Source organism: Cygnus olor, chromosome Z, assembly GCF_009769625.2.
Source record: "Cygnus olor isolate bCygOlo1 chromosome Z, bCygOlo1.pri.v2, whole genome shotgun sequence".
NCBI classification, from domain to species: Eukaryota; Metazoa; Chordata; class Aves; order Anseriformes; family Anatidae; genus Cygnus; species Cygnus olor.
This window is the reverse complement of record NC_049198.1, coordinates 3,861,936-3,887,557: the sequence shown is the minus strand read 5'-3', so window position 1 is coordinate 3,887,557 and position 25,622 is coordinate 3,861,936. Positions and strand designations below refer to the sequence as shown.

Sequence of the window (25,622 nt, the reverse complement as noted above, 5' to 3'; positions counted from 1 at the left end):
AACAATTTGCAGATTCAGTTTAACTTGAACTCAGACTTTCCACACATAGCACTGGCACGAGTTTTCTGCATCAGACTATCCTCAAGTTACTCTACCCAGTCATTTCCCATCCCAGACACCATCAGCTTTGATGTTTAGGACAAGTTGTAATTTGCCCTGTAAGGTGGCTCTGCTGCCTTCTTTCCACTTTGGTAATAAGTTTACTACAACTATATGGTACCCGCGACAGACAAAGCACTCTTTGAATTTCAAGAAAGAAGAGGGAATGTGTACTTTCCCAATATGTTCTTTCACAGAAATAAACATTATCAACATTAATATTAAAAATATTCATCACGTTAGCTAAATTCTAGTAATTTCAGCAGCAACTGTATATACAGTTGTTATATACCTTAACGTATTATTGTTTTAACCCCACAGCTACTTAGAGCCCTCTGTCCTTTCTCATCAGAAGCCAACCACCTAGTAAGTTGTTTTACAGCAACGCAGACCTCTAATTTTGGGCACCCCACCAGATTTACTGGATTCATATTTGGTTCAGAGATGCTGATGTTTTTACCAAGCTGTGTGTGTTCCACTGAGTATTTAGTATGTAACTCATCCCACCTAGTGGACATCCTGGGAAGTGGAACCCCCAGTGATTTAGGATGTGCTTGAAATATTTTGATCCCAGCACAAATCCAGGCTGCCATTGAAATCGAGCTTCTCCAACTGGACATCAAGCAAAACTGAACAGAAGTGTTCAACCAAGTAAAATATTAATATTCACCAACCCAAACCATTCTGTGATTCTACTGTTGGCAGCAGGGGTGGGCAGACTGACAGTGGCTATGGAAGGACTGGCCATTTCACTCTGCAGCCTGATTATACTGGCTACACAACCATGGCCTTATTTAAGAGTCAGTGCACATTCAGAAGCTTTGAGGTCTGTACCTTGGATACACTTGCTCCAGCCACTTGCTGATGGTTATCAGGATTTTCATTTCATTGCTAAGAGTTTGATCAGAATTTAGGCTTTGCAGCAGGTAGACATACAGGGTCAAGTAGCTTCCTAAAGACAAACACTCCTGCAGGAATTCTTCCATGGTTAGTTCAGGAACCTGGAGGGATGCAAGTATAGGGCCCCAGCCCAAATCCTGGTAGTGAAGAAAATCTATAAAGAAAACAAAAGCATCCGAGTAAGCAGCATTTGGCAAAACCTAAAAACTGAAGTGACTTTACTGTGTTCCTTTAATTTACAGAACTCAGGCAGTTTTAGCTTTTTTCCAGGTTATTAGTTTAACATTCAACTGATGACAAGAAAAACTCCAATTACAGAGCATCCCCTTGAGGTCAAGGCAAAAAAACATTTTTTCAGTATTAAATCAGGATTAAATCCTATGATTTTAGCCAATAGCATTTTAAATATTTCTGTTAGGTGATGACAGAATGAAAAAGATCCTTGTGGAACTACAATACTGATTTATGTAAATCGAAAAACACACTACATCACAATTTATTTTCCCTATATTAGCCTTCAGAATGGGACACAAACATCTGTTTCATTCCCTTGGGATGACTTTTTTTGTAAAAAAGATCCAAAAACTATCCTCCCCTTTAGCTGAAAAAATGGCAACCATTACACACAGCAAGTGGGTCTTGACATAGTCACATACACCTCTTAAGAAAATACACAATTAGAGCAGTTACATCCCAAACCACACACTACTGCACATACATATGTGACACTTGGGAGCCATCGAATACAAAGACTGGAGACCTGATTGTGAAAACCAGATTAAGACCCAGTCCCAGTACTGGGCAGTGCGAAGCTATTAGTATTCCAGTTGATTCATGTTCAGTGGGCACCCAAAGACCGATCAATGTTTTCATAAGACACGCTCCTACCTCCACTGAAGTAAGAGGTGATACACGCCTCTGTTGTCTCTGCCATGTGTCGCACAGAGGCCAGGCTCTGACAGGCAGCTGTGAGGAGGGGCATGGCCAGCAACCCGTGCACTTTACTGTCGATCCATTTCCGTAAACTCCCCCGCAGCGACTCAGCTGTTGTAACACTGGAATTGTTCATCATCATCAGTGTTTCTGTAAAGAGACTGCTGAGGGCCATGTGACGTGTTTGCAGATCCATATCTAGAGGACAGAAATACAAGAATTATTTCAGTAATTAGATACCAGAACCTACGTGACTTGAATTCAGCTTCACCACTGAACACTCGCTGTAAATACTGGGAGAGGTCTCTTGCTCATTAGACACCTCATTTCCTTGTCTGTACTTATGAAGCTACAAAAAGACACTCATTCCTTGCAGTATCTTCCCTTGTTAAGTTAATTCATAATATTTATTAAACACAGCAGAGTAATTGAAGCCCATTTTTCATTTACAGTCTTTTACCAGGGCTATGGGCAAATAAAATAAATGATAAAATACATTTATAATCTCCAAAGAAAACTTGAGTAAAGCACAATTTAAAGTACAGACTAGAGTGAAACAACTGAGATTTTAGTCGATTCGAAATATAATCAAGATGAGCCTTGAAATGTTGCAATCCCCTTTTGCATTTTCCACAAGTCTAGATTTCCTGCTAATTGCTGCATTCAACCCCAGGGCATTGTTTTGAAACCATCTCTTGTAATTGCCTGAACATACTATCAAGAGCCACTACCCTCAAAACACAAACTTCTCCTGATCTTAGCTCTTAAAAGGTGAACTGAAGAATAGGCTTTATTTTGTGAAAAAAAGTCCCCATTTTTACAAATGAAAGTTTCCAATCAACATCAGGCATTTTAATAAGGAAAAGCTTATAAAAAAACAGGTATGATGAAGAGTTATGCACAAAGAAGGATTAATCATAGGAAAAACACTGCCAAAAAAGACTGAGACCTCCACATTTGCACATATTTAGAAGCTGACCAGACAAGGCCCTGAACAACCTGATTTAACTTTACCTCCTGTTTTGAGAAGGCTGGACCTACAGGCCTGCAGAGACCCCTTTCAAACAAAGGAATTGTCTTAACATACCTATTAAGAAAAATAATAAGCCTTCCAAATCATCTGTCTGCACAGCTCTCCAGAAAGGTAAACATCTCCTATCACAGATGGACTGAAAACAATGAGGCCAGGAGGTTAACTGACTTGCCTAAGGTCACTACTAGTTTCACAGCCAACTCCAACTCCACAAAGGGCACACATCAAACACCAGGGCCTGCCAAATTCCTTGGGCACTGCCCTTGTGAGAAGCCCTGCTTTCTTTTCTCCAGCTGCTGTCAGGACACCGCTCCAGAAACCTTCCCCTGCCCCCTCCAAACCCAACATAGACACCAGATCTGATTTACACCACCACTTTCCTGCCACCCTGAATCACTGATCCTACTGCACTCTGCAGCCTGCTTGAGCTTGGTGAGTGCCAGGGAGCATTCTGTCCTTCAGCCACACAGCATACAAACTTGCACAGCAGTTCATGAAACAGCTGCTCCTCTTATACCAGAGCTCCTGCCTCCAAAATTTCTCAGCTATTAGGAGTGTCAGCAGTGACAGGAAAGCCCTCATTTTATTGCAAGTCACAAAGAATTTTTCTGACTATCAGACTGCCCTAAAGAGCTTCCCCAAGAGCAATACAAAAACTGAAAAATGGTCATCAATGTCACAAATTTTTGGATAGTTACTGTTAACTTTTGATGGCACACCGTGTGGAGGTCATAGAGACATGATTACTGACAAGTATTTCAGTGTGATGCAGTCAGACAGCTGATGTGACCTGAAATCCTGTTTTGACAACAGAAGGTCAGAGTGGTACTGGTACTAAAAACTGGGATCAATATGAATGCTGTGGATGCAGACACACCACACTACCAGTGTACACCAATGTAATTTCCCTACTTCCATTCTGCAAGTTATCCTGATTGTGGAATGTTTTAAAATCCATTCTTAAAATGCCATCCGTCAGGGCTCAGTGCATGTATTTGTGCCATCTTTACTTTTAAAAAAAATGCAGTGTCAAATAAAGAGATTCAGAAACTAGAATAAACTAGACAGTAAAGAAAAGCCGCCCCACACAAAATCCTCTACATTACCCAGTTTTACTTACAACATAACCCATTTTTTTCCTGTTGGTACTATCACTCCTGACAGTTCTTTGAGGGTAACAATCCTATTTTTGCTTTATGCTCATTTATCACACACACACCCATCAGAACAACATGCCCTGACCATAAGGGAGATGTTATGGTAAGGCAAGTAATTACACAGCCACAGAAGTTCAAAAATCCATGCGCTAGAATAAAGGATCTTGACAGCTTTAAAGTAATCTACACTACTTTAACACAAACCTGGAGGATTAAAGACGACGATATCATCTAACAACTTGGACATTTCTTGTTCTAAAACTGCAAGAGTTATCTTTCCGCTTTGTTCCAAGGCGCTGAGAAATTGAACCACCTGACGAATGTATGCTCGGCACTTCAGTGTTGCATCCTGTTAATCAAAATTAGAACAAATTAGAAAAAAAGCTATCACACCTACAGTTCCTTCCACACTCTACATATAATATACAAAAGAACATTGCAAATGACAGGAACAGCTTAGAGACAATGCAAAACCAATTGAACTTACAAGGTGGATGTGACTATCCGAAGCTGTGCCAAACCCTGCTGAGATTTTCAGGAGCTTCACTATCAGTTCAGCTGCAGCATCCTTCGCAAGGATGACAGAGGGAGGGTAATGGCTGTTACAATAGCTGATGATGCTTTGGTAAGAAGAAATGCCCACAAGTTGCCAAGGAAGGGAGCTGGTCTGTCCGAGAAGATTTATGAGTGGTGATTCCTGAAGATTTAAAGACATAAGCCTAAGGTCCACTTTCTGTTCTGTTTTAAACTAAATATTCAGAATACCCAATAATAATTACAGAATACCCAATAATAGAAGTAAGCTCAGACTCCAAAATTCAAGTAGACAAAGCAAAAATCCCCAGAAATAGATGTTTACTGAGAGTGGGCTGAAAAGCAACTCCTTATTCAAGCAGCAAGCCAACATACATATGATACCTCCAGCATTCATGTAACAGTATTTAGACTGCTGTAGCAGCTATAACCAAGCACTGCAGTCAGAGAGCCATTAATATGCAATATATAAACATGTAAATACAATTAGAAAGAAATGGAAAACCTGCAAGGTAAAGCTTCTTCCGGGTTTGTTTTTCAAAAAAAGAAAAACAAAAAAAAGTTCAGAGTTCACAGCAGGACCAGGGACAGAAGCCAGGTCCCTTGATTTTCCATTCAGTGAATCATCTGCTAAGTTGGGGACCTCCTCAATAGCTTATTCCTATAAAAAGAGTTTCCTTTTTTTAAAAATAGTACAGCAACCTACAGTGTCCACAATTGACACAGCCAGTGCAAGTATGCAGACAAAAGTCTGTTGAAAAGCAGAGACTCTACCCTTAGCTACTGCCATCTTCCTCTCAAGGGTTCTTCTAGGTCTGCAATACAAAAAAGCACCACCTGAATACTAAAAAGCATTAAATTTCTACAGGCTATAGACTGAGTAAATACTGAAACTGTGCTGACAGACAAACTAACTCTCTGAAGTAATCTCTGCCCAATAACGCATCAGAAGCGGATAGTGACAAGCTGGAAAACATGAACAAGCACAGTAAGATACAGAGCCAGGCGTAAGCTTTTTGCAAGTTAAAAGATTCTTTACCGCCCCTCCAGACCTCTGTGTGTGCTGCTCTGAAAACTAAGCAAACCACAGCTCAGGTTAACTTGACTGGCCATGGCAGAGTAAACGTGGTTCAGTCTCCTGACCCACAGCACTGCAGGTGCTATAGGCATGGATGCCACACAAAGCTGCTCCTGCACTTACTTCAGCAGACTGCCTGAATCAAAGCAGACTGACACGAGACACCCATTCTCACTCAGCCTTTCAGAAAAAGCTTCACCTTAAGATATATATAATATTGTACACATATGTGCATGCTGTATAGACAAATACATAAATTCTTGCTAGTGTTACTTCCATTTCTTATGTGTGTATACCTAAGGCTCTATAAAGCTAGGAAAGACAGAAGGAAAGAGACATTTTAATTCAAGATTTTTCACACAGCTTATACAGAATGCCTCACATAAGGATTTAGTCTGAGCTACCTCTGGCTTGGGGTAGTTTACCCAGGCAGGAAACACTTCTGAGTTAATAATTCTGCAAGTAAGGAAGAAGTCATAGCCTGTCTCCTTTCCAGCCAAGGATTATTCTTCTTCAAAGAGAGACAGGCACAAACCTTTTCAAAAATTACCTCTTTGCCTATAAGTTGTTCCTCCTTTGCCAACAGGACCATCATATACAGCAAACAGACAATCATGTTGTGAGTCTGAGGGTTGGGGTTGGGACTCCAGGCATCAGAGAGGACACTGACCCAGTTTATTTCACATAAAACATAACCCAGGAACAAGAAACAACTCTTGGGGCTGCCTCTTTCAACCTAGGATGGAGAAAGAGAAGAAAAGAGCCACATAAAACAGTGTAAGATTTAAGTACATTTGCACTTCTCAGCTCCTTGTCCAACCATAAAAACCACAGCAGCATTTTAGGTCAGGGGAGCAGACAGACACCAGTTCCATATCACTTTACTCCCCACCAGGAGAGCTGCACACACAACTTTCTAAGTCTCCGAAACAACCAACACAGCATACAAACTATGGCAAAATAAGGAATCTGGTATAAACTTAGTTGCATGATTGCAACTTCTCTTCACTGTAAGGAACACTGAGAAGCTCTGAGCCGATTTAGAATTGCATGAAGAACCCATCCCAAACAGATACGCAGTAACTCCTTCAGCACTTCCCCACCTTACCACAGTTTTATGTTGTCTCATATGACTTGGAAAGAAGAACATGACCAAGGTAAAATACAAGCTTTCTATATATCAACCACAGCAGTGACAGAGTACAAAGACTGCCAGCTTTACAGCTCCCCACAACCTTGTATAAAACTCAATAGTACTCCTTCACAAATATCACGAAACACAAAGTGAGTAGCTGTGAATGCTACAATAAACTTTAAAAGCTTACTTCTTAAAGAACTGTATCCAGTTATTAAAAGCTCTCCAGTTATTTCCAAGTGGAACACAGTTCACGAACTTAATTCAACTGATGCTATGTACTCACTTTAAAGAACTCCTCCATAAGCATCTGGTCTGGATGCATTTCCTTCCATGGAAGCTTTTTGAACTCAGTATGGAAAGTATAGAGAATAAACTCAGGCATTTTGGGGGCTGTGCAACATTCACAGTAATACATTAGATGTAACCAGAGAGCTCCATGGTGGCTTGGCAACAGCTTATCTAGATCCAAAGAAAACAGTCGAATTAACAACAGAAAAAGTTAAGAAGCACAATCCAACTTTGAAGGTGAAAAACCATAAGCACAAGTTACACCAAAGTACATGCATAAAAAAATACACTTTTTTTTTAAGCTTTTCATGTTTGTTTTGTATTTTCTGTTGTTGTTGCTTGTTCCCTCCCCCTAAATTGACAAGCCAGGCAGCTCGTAATTTCCCTTACTCATTCTTTTGAGCAGCTGCTGGACAGTAATCTGAAGTTATAAAATATTCCTTCCATATAGAACTTCACTGTTTTTATATTTGTGGTTGCGTATGTGAGATTTTTTTGATTTAATCTCACAAGTCTGGAAGCTTATCAAATGCCTGATGTTATTTTTATGCATTTATTTCTACAACTAAGCTTGAATCCAGCCCATCACTAAAAGTTGAGGCATTTGTGAAATTAATTTTTTCCATTCTTATGTCTAAGTACACATTAGACAAAATAAGCAATGCTAAATATTGGTTAAAAATGATTGGATGTGGAGATTAAATTACCCCAAGACTACCTGCTGAGACACCCACACTGGTCACTGTGACATGCTACTATTGTGTATTTTGTACAGGAAGCAAGACCTGGAGTGGAGTCATGCACTTTTCATGACAGCTCATTTTGTTTCACTTTCATTCATATACATGAATATCTATCAGATGATAAAGTTAATTAACCACATTCTCTGCCCTTGCCAAGAAAAAAAAGCTGTCTTTTAAGGATGAAAGAATATACATGCTAATGGTACCACTACAGTGATCATCTTAGCTAAAAGTTCATAAACAAAATCTTCTCACATACCATGTCTTAACAGAAAAATATTCTTTGATCTGATAAAAGAGAAAGTGCCACTACATTAAAACAACACCAACTTCACCTACCTTTAAAGCTCTCATGCAAAAGCTTGATGCAATCTGTAAACAAACGGACCACGCTGGATGCTACAGGAGTGTCACTCTCTAACCAAGGGTAGCAGGGCTGGTTACTTAAAAGAAGCAGGAGTGAAACAACAAAAATTTCAGTGCCATGCTACCAGGTATCATAAACAAGTAGATGATTTAAATATTCTAAAGAACAGGAGCTCAATATAGTACAGGTATCAACAGTCCTTTCACTCAAACTGAACTCTCTAGGCATGTTCTTCTTTAAAATAGGTGCATATGTTAATGTCACAGTGAAAATCCATGATACCATTTAATAAGCAGAGATTACTTGTTTAGTATTTTATAACTGAATTAATTTCCAAATTAATTTCCAAATGACGGCACACACCACCAGCAGTCAACCTTCTAATTAAATACTGGAGATGTGCTCAGAGCTCAAAAAGCTTTTGGCTTCAAAAGAAAGTCAAATTTAAGTACATAACACTACAAAATAACCCTCCATGTGAAAACAGAAGTACACAGGATAGTAGATCATCATAGGACTGATTTGCCCATGGTTTGTTTACACAGCACTGACATTTGAGGTTGTATTAGTACGTTTTGTTTAAAATAACGGACTGGTGGTATTAAATAAGTGAAGAAAATAAAATCAAATTTGAGCGTGTCTTCAGAACTCATAGCAATCCATATTTTTCTCATCTCTGCTTCCTGACGACTGTCAGGCATTATTTCTTGAACCTAAAACAGTTATTCAACCAAGGTCTTGTAAAATTTCCTTAGGGAACTGATGAATTAGTCGCATAATTGTTAATATGACACACACATAACTATTTAAATGGAAAGTCACAATACAATTATGAGTTAGAAGAAAAATCACATAAGAGACATCTCACAGGGCTAGCGTTCTTTAACAAAAAATCATTTTATTTTGAAATGCAATGTATACCTTGCATCTTCCTTGTCTAAGACCAGTATCCATGGTTTAAAGAGTCCAGCAATGACTGAATACAAGGACTGCAATGCTAGAAGAAAACAACGCAAAGAAGTTGACATCTCAAATTAGCAACACTGAGCAAGTTAATTTTCTGAACTGGGATTAAATCTACTCTGCTTAGTCCAACTTTAAATCAGTTCTTCATGGTCAAATAAAAGTTTGACATACAATATGCTTGTTAGTATCTTTGATTAATTGTTTTAATAACAATCATGATCATTTTGCGTTTAGATGTTTTATTAATATTACCTTAACACATCTTTTGGATTGCAGATGTAGTAATTATTCACACTTTAAAGCTCCATATACTAAAATAAAAGTTGCTTAGGCAATTTTCTCCAAATTAAAATGATGCCATGATGAAATTCAGTAGTCCCTTGTTCCCAAACCTGTGCTCAGTGCAGAAGACCATCTTTCTCTGAAGAAAGTAAGATCTCTCCATAAAATAATTCAAAAGCAAAGTCTGGATTGGGAAATGAAAACAAGCTTCCACCAACAAATATAAAAAAGGAGGAAGTTCCACATGGCCACAGAGTAGACACATACATAACTTGTCCATATTTTAACACTGTCATCATTATATAAATACAGAGCAAATTAAACTTGCTCAACCCAAACCATTCTATGTTTCTATGAAATGGTCTTTAACAGGAGAAATTAAGCACTCAGTTTAAGTCCTTTGCTTATTAGGCACATTACCTGCTAAAATTTTGTTACTGCCAACATGCTCTTGGGCTAAATTGACAACTTCAGTTTCAATGAGCCGTTTAACAAGGTACTCCAGAAATGTATTCATTTCAGCCACATAAGTACTCCATTTTGAAAACAGGCCAAAGGTCCTGAAGTCCACTGAAGCCAGACGGAGTTTGCAGAAAGAGGTGGAAAGCCATTCTATTGTCTCTCTAACCTGAAGAAAGAAACTATCAATCAGATAAAGAAAGACTGTACAGCAGTGTTATTTGTCACTGGTGGGCATGTGTTTCAGCTGCAGAACACAGCAAATCAACCAGAAAGACATCCACCTGCTCTTCAGAGAGGAGAATTTCTGCAGACTCCCGCAGTACAGAACTTTCAGTACAATCATTTGTCTTGAAGCTTCCCTGCTCAGTCACCAATGAACCACATCCCAAAGCTTTAAGCGATGCCTTCCAACATTCAGGGCTTAGAAGCTGCTCTGAAGAGCCTTAGGAGAAAGAGAAGGGAATACATTTGTGAAAAATCAAAAGGATATTAAACCTGTTCTCATTTTAAGTCAGGAAAGGTTGAAATTAGAGCTTCCTACCACATTAAAAAAAATTAGTTACGGCATGAGTTTGAAAGCTCCAGTTTAAGGGTGAGCAATCTCTAATTCCCTAGCAAAAGTAATTTCACATTCCCATTTGGCTTCCACATGCTTTCTTCTTAGGAAGCAAAAAAGTTTAGATCATTCTATATTTGTTACTGTCTAACACTACTGCATCAACTTCACGTTTTTAAGCCAGAAAAGTTATGTACAAAAGGTCTAGTATGCATCAGTTCAGATACTCACTTTGCACGAACAACCTTAGAAAATCACTATAGTGATCAGGAAACTGATACTGGAGAAGGTTAGTCCAATGTTTGCAGAAGATATTAAATGGCATCAAAATATCTTCCTCAGGTTCAAGGCCGCATGCATTGAGAGCCAAGTGAATAGATTCCAGAAGCCTGGTACGTTCAGATAGAGGTGGCTTAGTAACACTTAACCATTGCGTAAGGTCAAACTAGAACAGAGGACATGAAGCATTTGTAAGTAGAAGCTTTAATGGCCACAACACCTTCAGGAGAAGGGAGAAACTGTCAGGTGAAAGTGCCTCCCTAAGATTTTGTGTACTTAAGTAAAGCCTAAAAAAATTAAATAATCTCACTAACCCTAGCCCAAAACCAATGTAATTCTAAAGGTTATATACTACATAAATCCCTAAACGTATGAAATAATTTTTAATCAGAGGTTCCCTAATTCATAAAAATGCATGTGAGCTTCTATGCTTCAGTACCACCACCAAACACTTAAATGCATTAGACTGGGGTAGTCTCTGCAGCCCCTAAATTTTCATATGGAGATGCAAAGCTTTTGTAGCCTCCAGGCCATCTGTTCAGAACAAAGGCAGCAGGGACAACATTGATTTTTGCTATTAAGGACAGTTCAGAGTCATGCCCAAACTAGACCACCTGCTATTCACAGCTGTCAAGCCCAGTCCCTGAGTAATGAATGCAGAGAATCAGAACAATATCAAAGTCTAAGTGCAGTAGTAACTTCTCCACAGGTAGACAATATCATGCAGCCCTGATACAAGAGAAGTGCAAATAATTTGCTCTTACCTAATACTATGCATCTAAAGATTACATTTGTGGCACTCTTGTCATTCCCAGCTAACAGAGGTGGAAGATTCAGTCGCTGTTCCTGTTTTTGGATAACTTGTTTTTAAGATAGCTGATATTCACTATTTCAATGAACGTCTCCACAGAGATATCACGCAGAAAGTCTGAAAGAGCCTCGTAAAGAGCCTGCTTTGACTTCAACTTAAGAGTGTACTGAAGAGGAAGCCCTAGGAAGCACACACTATGTGGGAAATGGTAATTCAAGCTTTCCATTTGATTTTCCCCTCTAGTCCCTCTTCAGCTTAAAGATAACAAACAGCATTTAGTACGAGCAACATTGATTAATAAAACCTGTCAATGTTATTTTGAAGTATCAGGTTTGTATCTTTCTTCCACAGCTTAAAGGCGCAGTCATTAAGGGAAATAACATCCACATAAGCTACTCACAGAACAGAAAGTATCTGTGAGTATTTTACCTTTGTCAACAGCATGAAGACAACATCGCTGTTATCCTCACTCAGAAAGGCCACAACTTTTTCATATAAAGTCACAAACTCATCAGGAGAGGCAACAGGAGTGAAGTAAGGAGAAAGAAGTGTACAGAGCCTTCGATTCTGCAGGATCGTCTGGAGGAGACGTTTGCACTCTGACTTGGTCCCACTGATGAACACCTGAGGAAATCAGAAATAATGAGAAAAGTGGTCCAGTATGAGTCTACTGAAAAAAACACTTCAAAACTTTTTGTTGAGATAAGCACAACTGTGTGTGTTTTGTTTTTAAAAAAGCAAAAAAGGCAGACTGTATGAGATCAGCTTCAGCTAAATACTACTTTTACACAAAATATTATTGTAAAATAAGCGTGTTTCCCTAGCACACTGAAGAACAGCACTTGTGACCACACACATCGCGTAGAAATACGCTAAAATCCAATTCTTCTGGCTAACAACAGAAAGTGAAGCCAGACTTCAGTAGCCCTGTCTGATATTAGTGAAAATTTAATCAGAACTATGGCTATGGAAAGCTCTTCTGCACTCCGGCTGTCAGACTGGGACAGGACTTCAGGACAGCTGGACATGGAAACCTGCATCTAATAGATCAAAATAAATACCTGGACACAAAGCAGAGGCTAATGATTTTTCCTCAGAGCATCCACGTAATGTGACCCCCACAGCAAACGCTACCACGAACAAGGAGCTCGTTATTTTCTCTACCAGAAACATTCTGGCCAACTCACTACACAAAGGATATCGCAAGGCTTTAGAAGAGAGGTGACTAAACACAGAGGTTGACAAGATACATGTAAGCTAGAAAGTGATCAATAATAAACAAATGCCAAAACAACTTTTTATATACTGCACCAAACTTCACACAATCCCCCAAAAATCCAGCCTACTTCAGCACTTGATACACACAGAGTATTCCAGTGTTGAGCAGGCATCTCAGAGCAACAGTTTTAATTTTGCTCATATGCAAGCTTAAACTCTCCTATATGCTGTGTATATTATACAATTAGCTGAGGAAAAGAATGGGATAGAAGCTTCAAAGTTAATTTTCAAACTTTCTAAAGATTTTAAACCCTCAATATCAGCAGAGAACTGGGGTAAGCGCTAACGCATACGATGCTAGAGAATAAACTTACTTGGCCGAGAATCTCAATGCATGAAGTGAAGAACTGCCTCGTGGGAGGATTGCGTTGAGTTTCATCACACACATATTCTACTACTATAAAAAACAAACTAATTCCAACTTTCTTAATTGCAGGCATAGGCTGCACCTTGTAGATATTTATTAATGCCCTGCAAAAGAAAAGATTAAGTTTACATACGGAAAATAATTATGATACTAATGAGAGGCTTCTTGTCCATACATAGCATTAAGATAAATGTATCTGGGTTACATGATAATTAAGAGTGGTTTCACAGAATGGCTGAGGTTGGAAGGGACCTCTAGTGGTCATCTGGTCCAACCCCTGCTCAAGCAGGGACTCCTAGCGCAGGTTGCCCAGGATCACGTCCAGGCAGGTTTTGATGCTTAGACAGCATCTCCTGTTTCAGTTCGTATCATTGCCTCTTGTCCTTTCACTACGCACCACCTCATTTTACTGGGAAGACTCAGTGATTTTGCTTGAATTCTTTGATTAATGTTCTCTTGCATATTGCCAAATAAATGTTTGAGGTCATATCAAACCCCATCTTCACTGAGTCTGAATTAAAACATCTGAAGAACATTCAGTTCCACAGATATAAATCCCAATAGTGAGCTCATCTACAGAATTTTTCAGATTAATGATCAAGAATGAATGTGTAGAAATAATAATCAAATACTTTACCATACAGGATGTACTCTACAAGGTGTTTTTTTTTTTTTGAGGTTTTTTTTTTTTTTTGCTTGTTTCCTTGTTTTAAGTTGTGTTTGGTTTCCTAGCTGAAATCTAGAAGATCAAGAAAAATGGTGTTGCAAAACTGGATCTCTGGGATGAACTTTAGAAGTCCTTCAAGAGATGGTAACTCCTGGACTAATCCACTCATTCACACAAAAATTCTGATCTAATAGTCCTCTTCCGGTACAGGATTTCATTCCACATATTGAAAAGCTACTTCAAATCATAGTTTTCCATTACAGAACTATGTACTCCTACAGAGGAGACACATATTAAAAACATCTCCTTTAGCTTATGGCTGAAACAGCTGTTACAGTTTTGCCATTTTTTAAGCTTAACACAGCATCCCTATCTTCACTTGATCTGCTCTTGCACATTTAAAATGGGTATTCTAATGCTGAGAACAAAAAAGTCAAAATAGAGAACACGTGTGCCCTGTTAACACTGAATGACCAGCAGTTAGCTCTTCTGATAGTGTATAGAGTTACTCCTTCAGAGATCTGCCATAAACATGTAGGTCTCAGGGTTCCAGCTCTGTTGTTGACCCAGGCTGATAAAACTATGAAAAACACACAAATAGGTTCCATATTGTACCTCTAATATATAGGAAAAGAAATATAAAACATCACTACCTAAAGCAGTGTCTGAACAACCTACGTTATAAAATTTTCCACATGTACTGCTGCTTCCACAACACCCAGAGAAGGTGGCTTCGTAGCTTCTGCTTGCAGTTGTCTCACTTCCTTACGCAAAGCATGAAGCTGCTGGCTCACTGCTTCATTTTTATGTTTCCCTTCAAACTAAATGACAAAAAAGACATGTTCATTTCAGAATAGAATCTTTTACCAAAATTCTTCAATATTGCACATAATTGTAAAAATGAAGCAGAGCACACTAGGAGAACGAGACGTAGAACGTTTTCCCCTGATAGTTTTGATCAAGTTCAGTGCATACAGCCCAAGCACACATCCTTATGGCACGCTAACATAATCCTTACCTTTGTAATAAGGCTTTTAATCCACAGACACTGACAGGATCCAGAAATTCACATACCAAATGACATGGGAATTTTGCTATGAACGTTTTCAGTTTTATTCCTACTAGTGTGCATACTGCTACACTAACGTATTGGGAAATAGTTTAGCACAAATGCTACAAGTAATTCAAAACTTTAAATAATTTATTCTTCAGCTGTTGATCTGCATCTCCTTTACAGAATTACATATTAAGTATTTCAGGAATTTTTTTTCTTTTTAGAACTTAATTTATTTTTAAAGGTTTAGGGCAGCACTTCACCAAATAAGTCCACTCTTGTAACCATTCGATCATTTCATTTTCATTAACCACGGCCCAAAACAGGAGTGATGTCACGCCTCTAACCTGGATTGTCAGAAGAGCCGCTCCCTGGCAGCCTTTATTTGAAGTTCCCCGGCACTCCAAATGGAGGGTGATCTGCTCTTCCCGATTGACATACAGCTTAGGTATAGTATCCAATATTTCACTGTTGAGAGCAACATGTTGGGATTCCAAAAGAGCTGCAGTTCTGAAATGCATTTATTAATCTTTATTAATAGTAATACTACGAATTTAAATGCAAGAGCCGAGACTTCACTTTAATGTGCTGTACAGACTCATTGACACTTCTCTAGGAAACAGTAACTCCATTTCATAATCTTTTAACTTCAAAGTGATAGCTCCTCAAAGCAGTAACAGAAATAACTTGAAGAAGAACAAAACTAATAAAGTTTGTGTAAGATTTTTTTTTTTTTAATTATTCCCTATGACACCCTGAAAGGAAGTTAAATAGATTACCCACTACAGGAGATGCAATTTTCCACCAGACAAAATAAGATAGATTCAGTCAACAGGAAAAGCCCAGCTGAAACTGCTGCTGGAATCATTTAGACATCCCTTCTTGGGTTTAACAAGGATTTTGTATTTATCTTCAATAATATTACTAAATTACTACATTGGGTGAGAATACACCCATCACCTGTGTTTGACACTTCAAAAATATTTGATCTGAGATCTCTTACAGTACTATTAATAAACAAAGTTTCTTCTCTTTTATACACAAACTTAACAGCTCCAGAAGTCAGGTTTCTCTCTGAAGGGTTTCAATGTTTCATATTATCATCACTAAATTAGTGCAAAAGGGTTAACTAATTGTCAACAAGTCTAGGGTAACAGGAAGCATTATTTTAATGACAAATGACAAAAGAAACTGTAGCTGTTAGATATCAACTGAAGCAATCCTAGGTCATTAAATAAGACTTGCATAGCCAGTTAAAGGACTGAAATAACAAATGACATGATAGCCAAGAAAAGAAAACAAAAAAAAAAAAGGGCCAAGAGACAGGAGTCAAGCATTGCCAGTCTTGTGCTAACAACATCAATAAGGCTGCTGTAAAGGGCACCTGAAGACACTGTTAGACACTAGGGAGGCAAAGGGACAACAGCTAAGTCTTACTTGGCGTGTCGCTGCAAGACATTAAGGTCTGTGCGTGTGAGCTGAATTGCTTCTTTCTGACTGATCAGACTGGCAGAGGAAATAACTGGCACAGGAGCTTTCATCAGCTGGAGCGGAAGAGGGGGCTTGGGAGTATCAAACTTCTTCAAATTATTCATTATCCTCTCTTTGGCTAGAAAAGAAAGCAGAAATAAGTTATGTTGCTAAGAAAACTTTAGAATAAATTCAAGGAAATATTTCATTCAGTGTTTTTTTTTAAATCATATGAAATATTTTTAGGAGACATTCTCAAGACTCCTCCCCTTTTATAATCATTTAACTAACCCTTTTTTTGTTGTTGACAAAGTTTATTTCACACAGCTAATTTTCGTGGCCTGCTCCATCACACACCATTAGGATCCAAGGTGCCACAGTCTACCTTTTCCCCCCCACACCCACTCCTACCTTCCAGCTTTTCTGTTTTCCTCTTATCACCTCCTTTATTCTCCTCACCTGACAGAGGCTCCTAGTTCCTCCTAAGCCAAATTCATCTTCTTTCGCTAAAATTCATCCTCATCTCTAGTCTTGTCAGATCCAAATCCTTCCCAAAGCACAATCTCTTTCCAGGTCAGATCTTTTCCTGCTGATTCCCACTCATTTTTTTTGCCTAAACAGTACAAATTCACCCATAAAAATATCCTAGTTTCCTTCTATTTCCTTCCCTCACTCCCCTTTTAATCAGCCCACCAAGAATCTCTCTCACATCCTTAATGTATGTACCATGATTATTATCCCCTTCATAGGCTAGAACACCACCCCTTTCACTGTGCCAGAACTCCAAGTAAACAACAAGGAAATGTACTAGTAACAAAAAAAACGAGAGAATCTTTCTGGTTTTAGTTAGTGTTTTTTGCCTTTGCTTGCAACTGTCTTTATCTACACATTAGGAAAATTCAATCTGTCTGATACGTGCTCCGTGTGGAACAATCCTTGCAGAGCCCACTCACAAAGCTCTAGGCACCGCATGATGTGGTTCTGTGATGTGTCATGCTTTAAATCAGGAACCATGATAGCCTCATATATGAGCATTTCATTTAGAACACCATGAAAATTGTGTAAAATACTGTACCAATAGAAACCAAGCTGTATTAATGATGTGAGTGAAAATGTTATGTTTTTTAAGAAACCAGGGTATCATTAATATTATTCTTATCTCTTACCTGACAATGGATTGGTGAAATCTGTTTGCCCTGCAGAAATACTAGCTGTTGTATGTGATTCAAGTTGAGACCGCATCCAGAGGTTTATAGCTTCCTGAAACTCATGGTGGATGAGTTCAACATTGACATACTCCATCCACAAGTCCTAAAGTGTAGAAGAATTAATCATTACAGTTTTGGTTATTACCATATATCGTGCATCCATCCCAGTAGCTAGGGAGCTAACTAAAACTAGACCCCGCAGTTTAAAGTTACATGAAAACACTACGAAGAAAAAACTCAACTGAAGAAAACTGCTGCAGAATTTTTATCACATAGACGAGCCACTGAAAAGTGTTCACGACACTTCAAGAAGAAATCTGACAAACACGCATAGTATAATTACTAACAAATTAAAGAACAGGTAGGGATGATTATGATTCATTTCCTGAAAAAGGAACACAGAGGAAACCAAAATTGTCTAAAACATCATAGCACAATTTTACAGCCCACTTTAACAAATGAAGTGAATTTAGATCCCATGTTGCCAGTGTCATTAGTACTTCACCTGTTGATTCTGCATAATTTTAGCAAGTCTATGCGCATCATATTGCTTCGGTAAAGAAGGAATGTATGTGTTTCCTTTCTGAAAGCTCTCTTCTTCCAACCACAAAACAAAAACATTACAAAGCCTGAGAAAAAAAACAAAACAGGAAAAAAAAATTAGTCAATACTTATTTTAATTGTATGCACATGCACAGCATACAGAGTAGTCTTATTCCAGGGTTTAAAGTTAAGGCAACAAATCATGCTACACGTTGACACAGTGGAAAATTCAGACTTCTCAGATGCTTTGTGATTAGTTTACTAAGTGTCATTTCAAGGATGAGCAGTGGAAACTACTTACAAATACATTAAGTGCAATAATGAAGAGTAACAGGAAAAATTGTGAAGAGGAAGATGTTTATTCTGAAGTCACACACAACCCAGGACCAGAACTATGTGTTCGGGAATCACATCCATAACCCCATAAGACCAAAGAAGAAAAAAATTATAGATATTTCAGCAATCACACCGGGACTTGCCTAGGAAGCCTGCTCTGGAAGTTTACACCTGAGCTGAGTTACATCTTCCAATTCTTTTCAGTCTCAAATTCACACCTAGTTTATTCCCATTTCTTCCTCTCCTAACATACTTCTTCTTAACATACTACTTCATTCACTGGCATCATTCTACCACGGCCTATCCATTTTTTTAGCCATAGAATCCAAGTTTTCTTGACTGAATCCAGAGGAGTACTAGAATGTCACTAAATCTTTGCACTGTAGGAGTTTGCTTGTGATATTTAATACTGTTTTCGGTATCAATCCACTGATGAGAAAATGGAACTAGTTCAGCTCCAAGCATGAGCCTTGATGAATTCACGTAGTATTTTCCCTTCTGTCCAGGTGGCCATTAAACTTTCTAAGTGTAAGATTTTCCTGGCTGTAGAATCCTATGGTTTTAAGAGCGAGTGTGGAAATCCTTTGTGTCTGGACTTTCTTAGAAACTAACGTTACAAATATTTCTGAAGGTAGACTTCTAATTTTGAGAAGTCTGCCTAAACAAATATGGACTTCTGAACAACATAGTCATGGTTTCATCATGTGAGAGATTCATGTCTCCTAAAAACAACCTACTCTACACTGCTTACAGAAATGAGAATTCCTCAGCTGAGTTGCAGTAACTGGCCACAAACATCTCCACAGGCTACTCCAGCATGAGGAGAGACTTTTCACTAAGGTTTTGATTAAGTAGATGTACCATGTACCTCTTTCCACCTAGCACACAATATATTTATTGCAGCTCAGCTTTAGCACACTGAGTAAAACTGCACTAACTGAATCATGAGCTGAAGTCCCTATTGACTTCCCTGCTGTATTCAGATGTAAACTGGGGTCCCAGTCTGTGCCAAACAGATATATATGCAAAGCATTACTTATAGCTGCTACTTGTATGTACAAGTGTGTACTTGTACGTACAAGACCACGAATGTGTCTATACAACTATTTTAACAGCACGGGGATGCCACTAATTTAAAAAAATATATGTATCTCTCCCCTAAGGAGAGCGACAACTCAACAATGTTTAATTTTTAGTAGTAAAGTCAACCTCCTTAAACAAAACAACTTGTATCAGAGGAACAGATATGACCATGACTAGGTATGTAACAAGTGCTTAGGTACATCTACGTCAGCCAAGAGTCACATCTCTTCACATCTCCCATGGCTAAGACTGGTAGCACAGCAGTCTAGTAGCTCAGGTGGTTGTCTTGAATAAGGCTGAACTGGGCAGGAGTTCTTTACCTGACAAGCTCCTTATGCAATTCCGGTGAAGTCAGGTAATCTGATGAGCAGCTTGCCTTCTCCAGTGATCTTTCGCTGCCTTCTGCAGGACTCTCCACTTTAAGAGCCTTACTGGCAGCATGGTGGAAGTCTGCTACCTCTATTAAGCGCTGCTTCATTTCATTTAATAAGTTAATATGAGCTGCACTCTGGAAAAATCGTCTTCCAATACAACCATCTACAGGTAATCTAAAAAAGAACAAAACAGCAAAACAAAGTCTTGTCGCAAGTGTCAGATCAGAATGTCTGCAAATGAGCTGACTTTGGAGAAGTTACCAATACCTACTGCTTTCAGCTGAGCTCTCAGTGTGAAGCAATTAAACACGTTTAAAGGGCAAGCATATTAGTGCTTGCTATTTTTCCTGAAGCCTTCATGATCAGACTCACCCATATTGTGGTCCTGGTCGGTGAAGGTAAAGCAGAAAGAATTTTTGCCAGATTAGTGGCATGAGAGGGTGATCAGCAGGTGTAGCAAGGGCCTGGTGAGCCCAGCGGTAAATCATTAGCCTCTGAAGGGAAGGTACAATGGGCAGCTTCAACTGGATCTGGGCTTTCTGCAAAAACAATGTTTTCAGTCAGGTGCCCTGCTGTTGCAGTTTCCTGTAACAGGCCATCACATCCTAACACAACAGATCAGCACAGCATGAAAATTCAGCAGTTACAAGGCAGAAAACTTTGGATCCATTCGTGTATCTGTTAAAGGTCTTAGAGGAAATCTACCCAACTAACAGTTACGTTGGACAGCTACTAGAGAGCAGTGCTACACCTCTGACACTTAAAAAAAATAACACAAATAGAGGGATCACTGTGATGAAAACCCAACATAAGCACGGTTGGTGTTACAGTTCTTCCTCAAAGAGGTATATGCTTCTTTAAGCTTCCAGAAGGTGGTGTTAGAGAACAAGGCAGCAGCAGTGAAGTGCATGGCATGTTCCAAACACTAAAAATAAGTCATAAGCTACATGAGGAAGTGGAGTCCTACATCACGCTACCAATTTTAGCAATTTTCCACACTATGTTCTACACAGCCCTACTTAACATCTAAAACAAAGTAAAACTAATGTGAAGAAAGAATACAGAAGGAAAAGCTTTTTTTTTTCTGCAAAAACAGAACAAAGGCAGTGCAATGTACGAAAGCAGAACACTATTAGCAACACAGAATGCTAACTCCATAAACTAAATCACAGGGAACTCATAGACCAAATCCCCAAGGACTGCGCCTGTATCAGGTGAACTCTTCTGAGATCCCAGGCCTCAGTGAAGATCCTGGCACTACCTCACCCCCCACGCTAGACCTCAGAAACCCTTAGCATGCTTTTCCACCTAGTCCCCACACACCATCTCACTACTTCCCAAGGAAATTGAGACACACAAGCCCAGGGACAAATGTTCTCTGCACTTGTCTCCAAATAACCAAGACATGTAGCAGTCTGGCTATAGCCAAGCAAACCCACTTTCTTAGGACTTCTAGACTAAATAAAAAAACACACTAACAGTTGAGATGAAGGACAGTCCAGAATTTAAACTTCTAGACAAGCCAGCTTTGTTCTCAACTTGTTTCATTCAGAATTTCTCACTGAATTTGGGCAAAAAAACTGCAAAACACTGCACTCTGGCTTAAAGAACACCTGACTTTGTGCCTTAATAACAAACTTTTTTGCCAGTTTTGGAAAATATTTCAGAGAATAAATAGTGCAACAAATAATTGTAAAACTCTAAAGCCCAGACTTTTTTGCATAATTCAGATCTGAAAAATGATCTTTGACACAGAGATGTTTCCCTGCCTGTAAATTAAGAGTATCTGCGCTATCCATCTCAGTGGCACAGAATAAATCCACCAAAGATTGGAAGGCATTCAGATCACCCAGGAAATCATGTAAAAACCCTAGTTACTGCGTGAAACTTTCTGTAAATAATTATGTATTATGAACAGATTTATATAGTAATCTTTGAGTATTCAACTCAAAATATGAAGGAAAGCATCCTTGACATACATTTTCTCCAGGAAAGCCAAGCAGATAAAGCATTAGTTATGCCTTTGCCTTGTTAAGAAAAAACACAGGAGATAAAAGTTATGCAATACAAAAGAACACTTCTACAGTAGCCCTCTAAGAGGATGAACAATTTGCTCACCTTTAAAGCTTGATCAGGAGTTAAATCATTAATAACTAATTCCCCTTCCACAACTCTGCGAAGCTGTGAATCTTCTTCAAATATTGACTCCATATTTAACACCATCCATGAAAACCAGACCTGTACAATGCAGTAATAATGGAAATATTGATAATAAAATTGTAGGTGCAGGATCAGGAAGCTTGCTGTTTTCTTAGGTGTATGTCTTTTCCAGATTCTCATTACAAACATTAAAGAGTATTGTCATATCAAGACAAGAAAAACAGTTTCTCTACCTACATTCACACATCCTTTTTGTATATTGTATTATTTTGAGAAAGGAAGGGGAAACCAGGGACCATTGATAGAATTTGTCTGAGAGTTTCAGAGGGATACAGTAAAACAAGATCTCCTCTCTCCCACCTGCACTACATTTCCAGCTGGGGTACTACAGGTTTTTTGTTTTTTTTTGCTTCAGTGAGGAACTTTCTTAAGCAGAAAGAAAGCAAAATATTAATCAGAAATTGACTGATCTAGGAGAAGAGTCAGTCTTAAATTATTGAAAGAAAACATATAATTGAGAACAACTGAAGATTCTTATTAAGTAAGAAATCCTATTGTATGAATTCTTGGACAGATCAGACAAACTTCTACTTTGAAAGATTTTTCATGTTCTCTTTAGTGTAATAAATCTGCAGCATTCTCTTACGCTAAATTAGGATTTTATCACAAGACTGCCCACAGAAAGAGGGATATGGAAAAAGAGGGGGCAACAGAAAATCTGCAACAACTTGTGAAAGCAGGAAAAAAACACCCACCGCCCAGAGAAGCTGTGGATGCCCCATCCCTGGAAGTTTTCAAGGCCAGGGTTTTGAGCAACCTTATCTAGTAGGTGGTGTCCCTGCCCATGGCAGGGGTTGGAATTAAATGATCATTAAGGTCCCTTCGAACCCAACCCATTCTATGATTCTGTGATACCACTTACCTGAGAGGAGTTAGCATTTCCCTCAACAAAGGATGGCGTCACGTTGCCTGCCACAATCCAGCTTACAAGCGAAGATAGCAGACCTTTGTCACAATGATAGCCTAAAGCATTCTGCAAGGAAACAAAACTTTTATTATTATATTATTTTATTAAAACTATTATTATTTTGTAAGAAGCTCAACAGATGATTTACAAACTAGAGACATCATGCTGCTTTTATCCATTCCTTTCTACCTCATATGACTATTTCCCAACCTTAGCTCAGCCAACCAGCACTGAATCCCTTGCCCGTACCTCATTTCTCATCAGTGAAAAGATTGTTTTATAGTGACTATTTTCCAACAGATGATGTTCTATTGTTGTTCTCAATATACTATTGAACATACGAAATGCAAAGACCACAAACTAAGATACTGTTATAGAATTATTCTGAATGAAATTTGAGTTTCAAGTAGTTTTAATTGTTATTAAAATATAATTTATTCCACTAATTTTGAGCTACTCAGAACCAAACCAGATAGCATGACCACATCATGCATTATTACAATTGTTCTCAGTACCTTTCAGGAAAACAGATACACATCAAAATGAGAATAAGTAACTCAAAAACTGACATTTACTCATCAGCCACCCAAACATACCACACCCATTTACCTTGTGTTGTTGGTAAAGCAGCTTTTGTACGCAGTCTTCCTGACTGTACTGAAAAGCAGCTTTACAGAGGTGATCCAACAGGAAGAGCGTTGCCCGGTCCCTGTGCCACAGCTGCTGGCTGGTGAGGACCTGAACCCAGAACTCCAGTACTGCAGCCGGCCCCACACCATTTGGCTGGCTGCTTAGGAAGATGTGAGTCTGCCAAATTAAAGGGTAGAATTGTTCAAATGCTTTCAGCTTGAATTACAGCGTAAGAATTTTTTGAAGAGCTGTTTAACTTGCATGAGGCTGCGGGCCTACCCTTAAAATAATACACACCAATGCTCTCTATACCTATGTAAAAACACGTTTATCATCTCCAATCTCCAAAAGAGATTCTGCAGCCTGGAGATCTGCACATCTTGCACAATCAGCAGAAACGGACACAAAAGCAGGACCCCCTGCAAACTGCAGATACAAACAACACCTACATGTGAGGCCTTGCCTGCTGTTCCTACAGTAGGTACATATCTCTTTAGTCCATACCCTTCTCTGATGGCAGTGGGCCTTGGTTCTTGAACCCTAGTAAAGAATACTGCAGTTTTCTAACACAAGAACATTTTTTCATACCGAACCTTTAAGTCAACGGACAAAAGCAAGGCTTCAAAGCATTTAGTAAATCTGTTCTGTTCCTCAGCTAACACAGGCGAGACAGTAGTGCTGTGTATTGCGTTCCCTTTTGAGACAGTTTTCTTACCAGAAAATCTGTCTTTCCAGAAGTTGAAGGCACAGCTGATATTTCCAGTGTTGCATGCATTGCCATTCCTAAGCAATTTTAAGCCAAAGTCTTTCAGGAAACCAAACCCAACTTTTCAAGCTTAGTGCAGAACACTCTATGGATGCAGAACTGCCACAATCAGCATTCTTTCTAACTTTAAGCACAAACTCAGTCAAATAAAACTACCTATTTTTAATCATCCCCCTGCTTTTTTCTTTAAACATTATCTTCTTACCTGTATCATACTACTGAGCAGCTTAACATTTTCTCCATAGCTCACTCCTGTCAAGTGCTGTGTTACCTTGTGGGTAACCTGCTGGGTCATGCCTTGAGGGACTCCGCTATCCAGGTGAAGAAAGAGCTGAACATGTGATAAAAACCTAGAGATATCAAATTAAATTCAATAAATTTTAAAATTTATTTTACATCTTAAACATAAAAGAGTTGCTTCTGGAGAATTTAAAACTTTAGCATGAAGCACAACAGCACTTGCTGACACCCACACACAAGAATTTTGCTTCACAATGATGCTGCAGAGTTACTTGCTCCACTTTAAACATATCATAGGAATATTATGAAGAGTTCAAGGCAGACTGTAATTCAAGGCAGCTTATCTGGACTAAAGGTATTTGAAACTGTAAGGCAATCCCAAAATCTGAGAATTGAACAGTAGGTAGCACTGCATAATAAGCCTTGAAGTATAGCCAAACTGCATAGCAATATACCTTGAGTTTCCAAATAGCAAAAAGTAGCTTGCATTTGCTACCCAGCTTTTTGGAAAAGGCAATGTTTCTCAGAAACCACACACTCTTCCCCATCACATGTCACGTTCTCGCTGAACACGAAACCCAGAATGAGACATGATACATTTAATAGTTAATCTTAGCTTTCACTTTCTTTAGCAATAAAGATATTAGGAACATATGAAACTTACTGTTCATTCTTCAGGAGATAATACTGACAAGAGTAAAATACAGGTAAAATTTTATCCAGTACGTGGACTACTGTTCTCAGATACCTAGACTGGACGAGTACACCCAAGAGAGGGATCCCTTCAGCACAGAACTTCTCAATGCTGTCAAAACAAAAGAAATAAGGAAGAGCATGTAGACTATTTGTAAGG

The 25,622-nt window shown here is 38.8% G+C and overlaps 1 protein-coding gene across 5 annotated transcripts in view; it reads right to left on the bottom strand.

Moving 5' to 3' along the window:
• Positions 1–25,622, bottom strand: part of EPG5 (ectopic P-granules autophagy protein 5 homolog) — a 51,074-nt gene that overhangs the window by 5,197 nt on the left and 20,255 nt on the right. For all 5 annotated transcript variants that reach the window (XR_005815300.1, XM_040541248.1, XM_040541249.1 and 2 more), the window contains 25 exons: positions 25,434–25,574; positions 24,735–24,879; positions 23,743–23,940; positions 23,089–23,199; positions 22,125–22,244; positions 20,379–20,545; positions 19,953–20,180; positions 18,176–18,299; positions 17,629–17,773; positions 16,430–16,601; positions 15,340–15,502; positions 14,617–14,759; positions 13,219–13,375; positions 12,056–12,250; positions 10,768–10,981; positions 10,262–10,422; positions 9,939–10,146; positions 9,192–9,267; positions 8,243–8,346; positions 7,156–7,331; positions 6,285–6,470; positions 4,610–4,819; positions 4,327–4,471; positions 1,888–2,130; positions 934–1,153 (listed from right to left, as the gene is read on the bottom strand). Coding sequence is in view for 4 of the 5 variants with exons in the window: in XM_040541248.1 (XP_040397182.1) it covers positions 934–1,153; positions 1,888–2,130; positions 4,327–4,471; positions 4,610–4,819; positions 6,285–6,470; positions 7,156–7,331; positions 8,243–8,346; positions 9,192–9,267; positions 9,939–10,146; positions 10,262–10,422; positions 10,768–10,981; positions 12,056–12,250; positions 13,219–13,375; positions 14,617–14,759; positions 15,340–15,502; positions 16,430–16,601; positions 17,629–17,773; positions 18,176–18,299; positions 19,953–20,180; positions 20,379–20,545; positions 22,125–22,244; positions 23,089–23,199; positions 23,743–23,940; positions 24,735–24,879; positions 25,434–25,574 (4,152 nt within the window). In the remaining variant the exon portion in view is untranslated. The remainder of the gene's footprint in view (positions 1–933; positions 1,154–1,887; positions 2,131–4,326; positions 4,472–4,609; positions 4,820–6,284; positions 6,471–7,155; positions 7,332–8,242; positions 8,347–9,191; positions 9,268–9,938; positions 10,147–10,261; positions 10,423–10,767; positions 10,982–12,055; positions 12,251–13,218; positions 13,376–14,616; positions 14,760–15,339; positions 15,503–16,429; positions 16,602–17,628; positions 17,774–18,175; positions 18,300–19,952; positions 20,181–20,378; positions 20,546–22,124; positions 22,245–23,088; positions 23,200–23,742; positions 23,941–24,734; positions 24,880–25,433; positions 25,575–25,622) is intronic.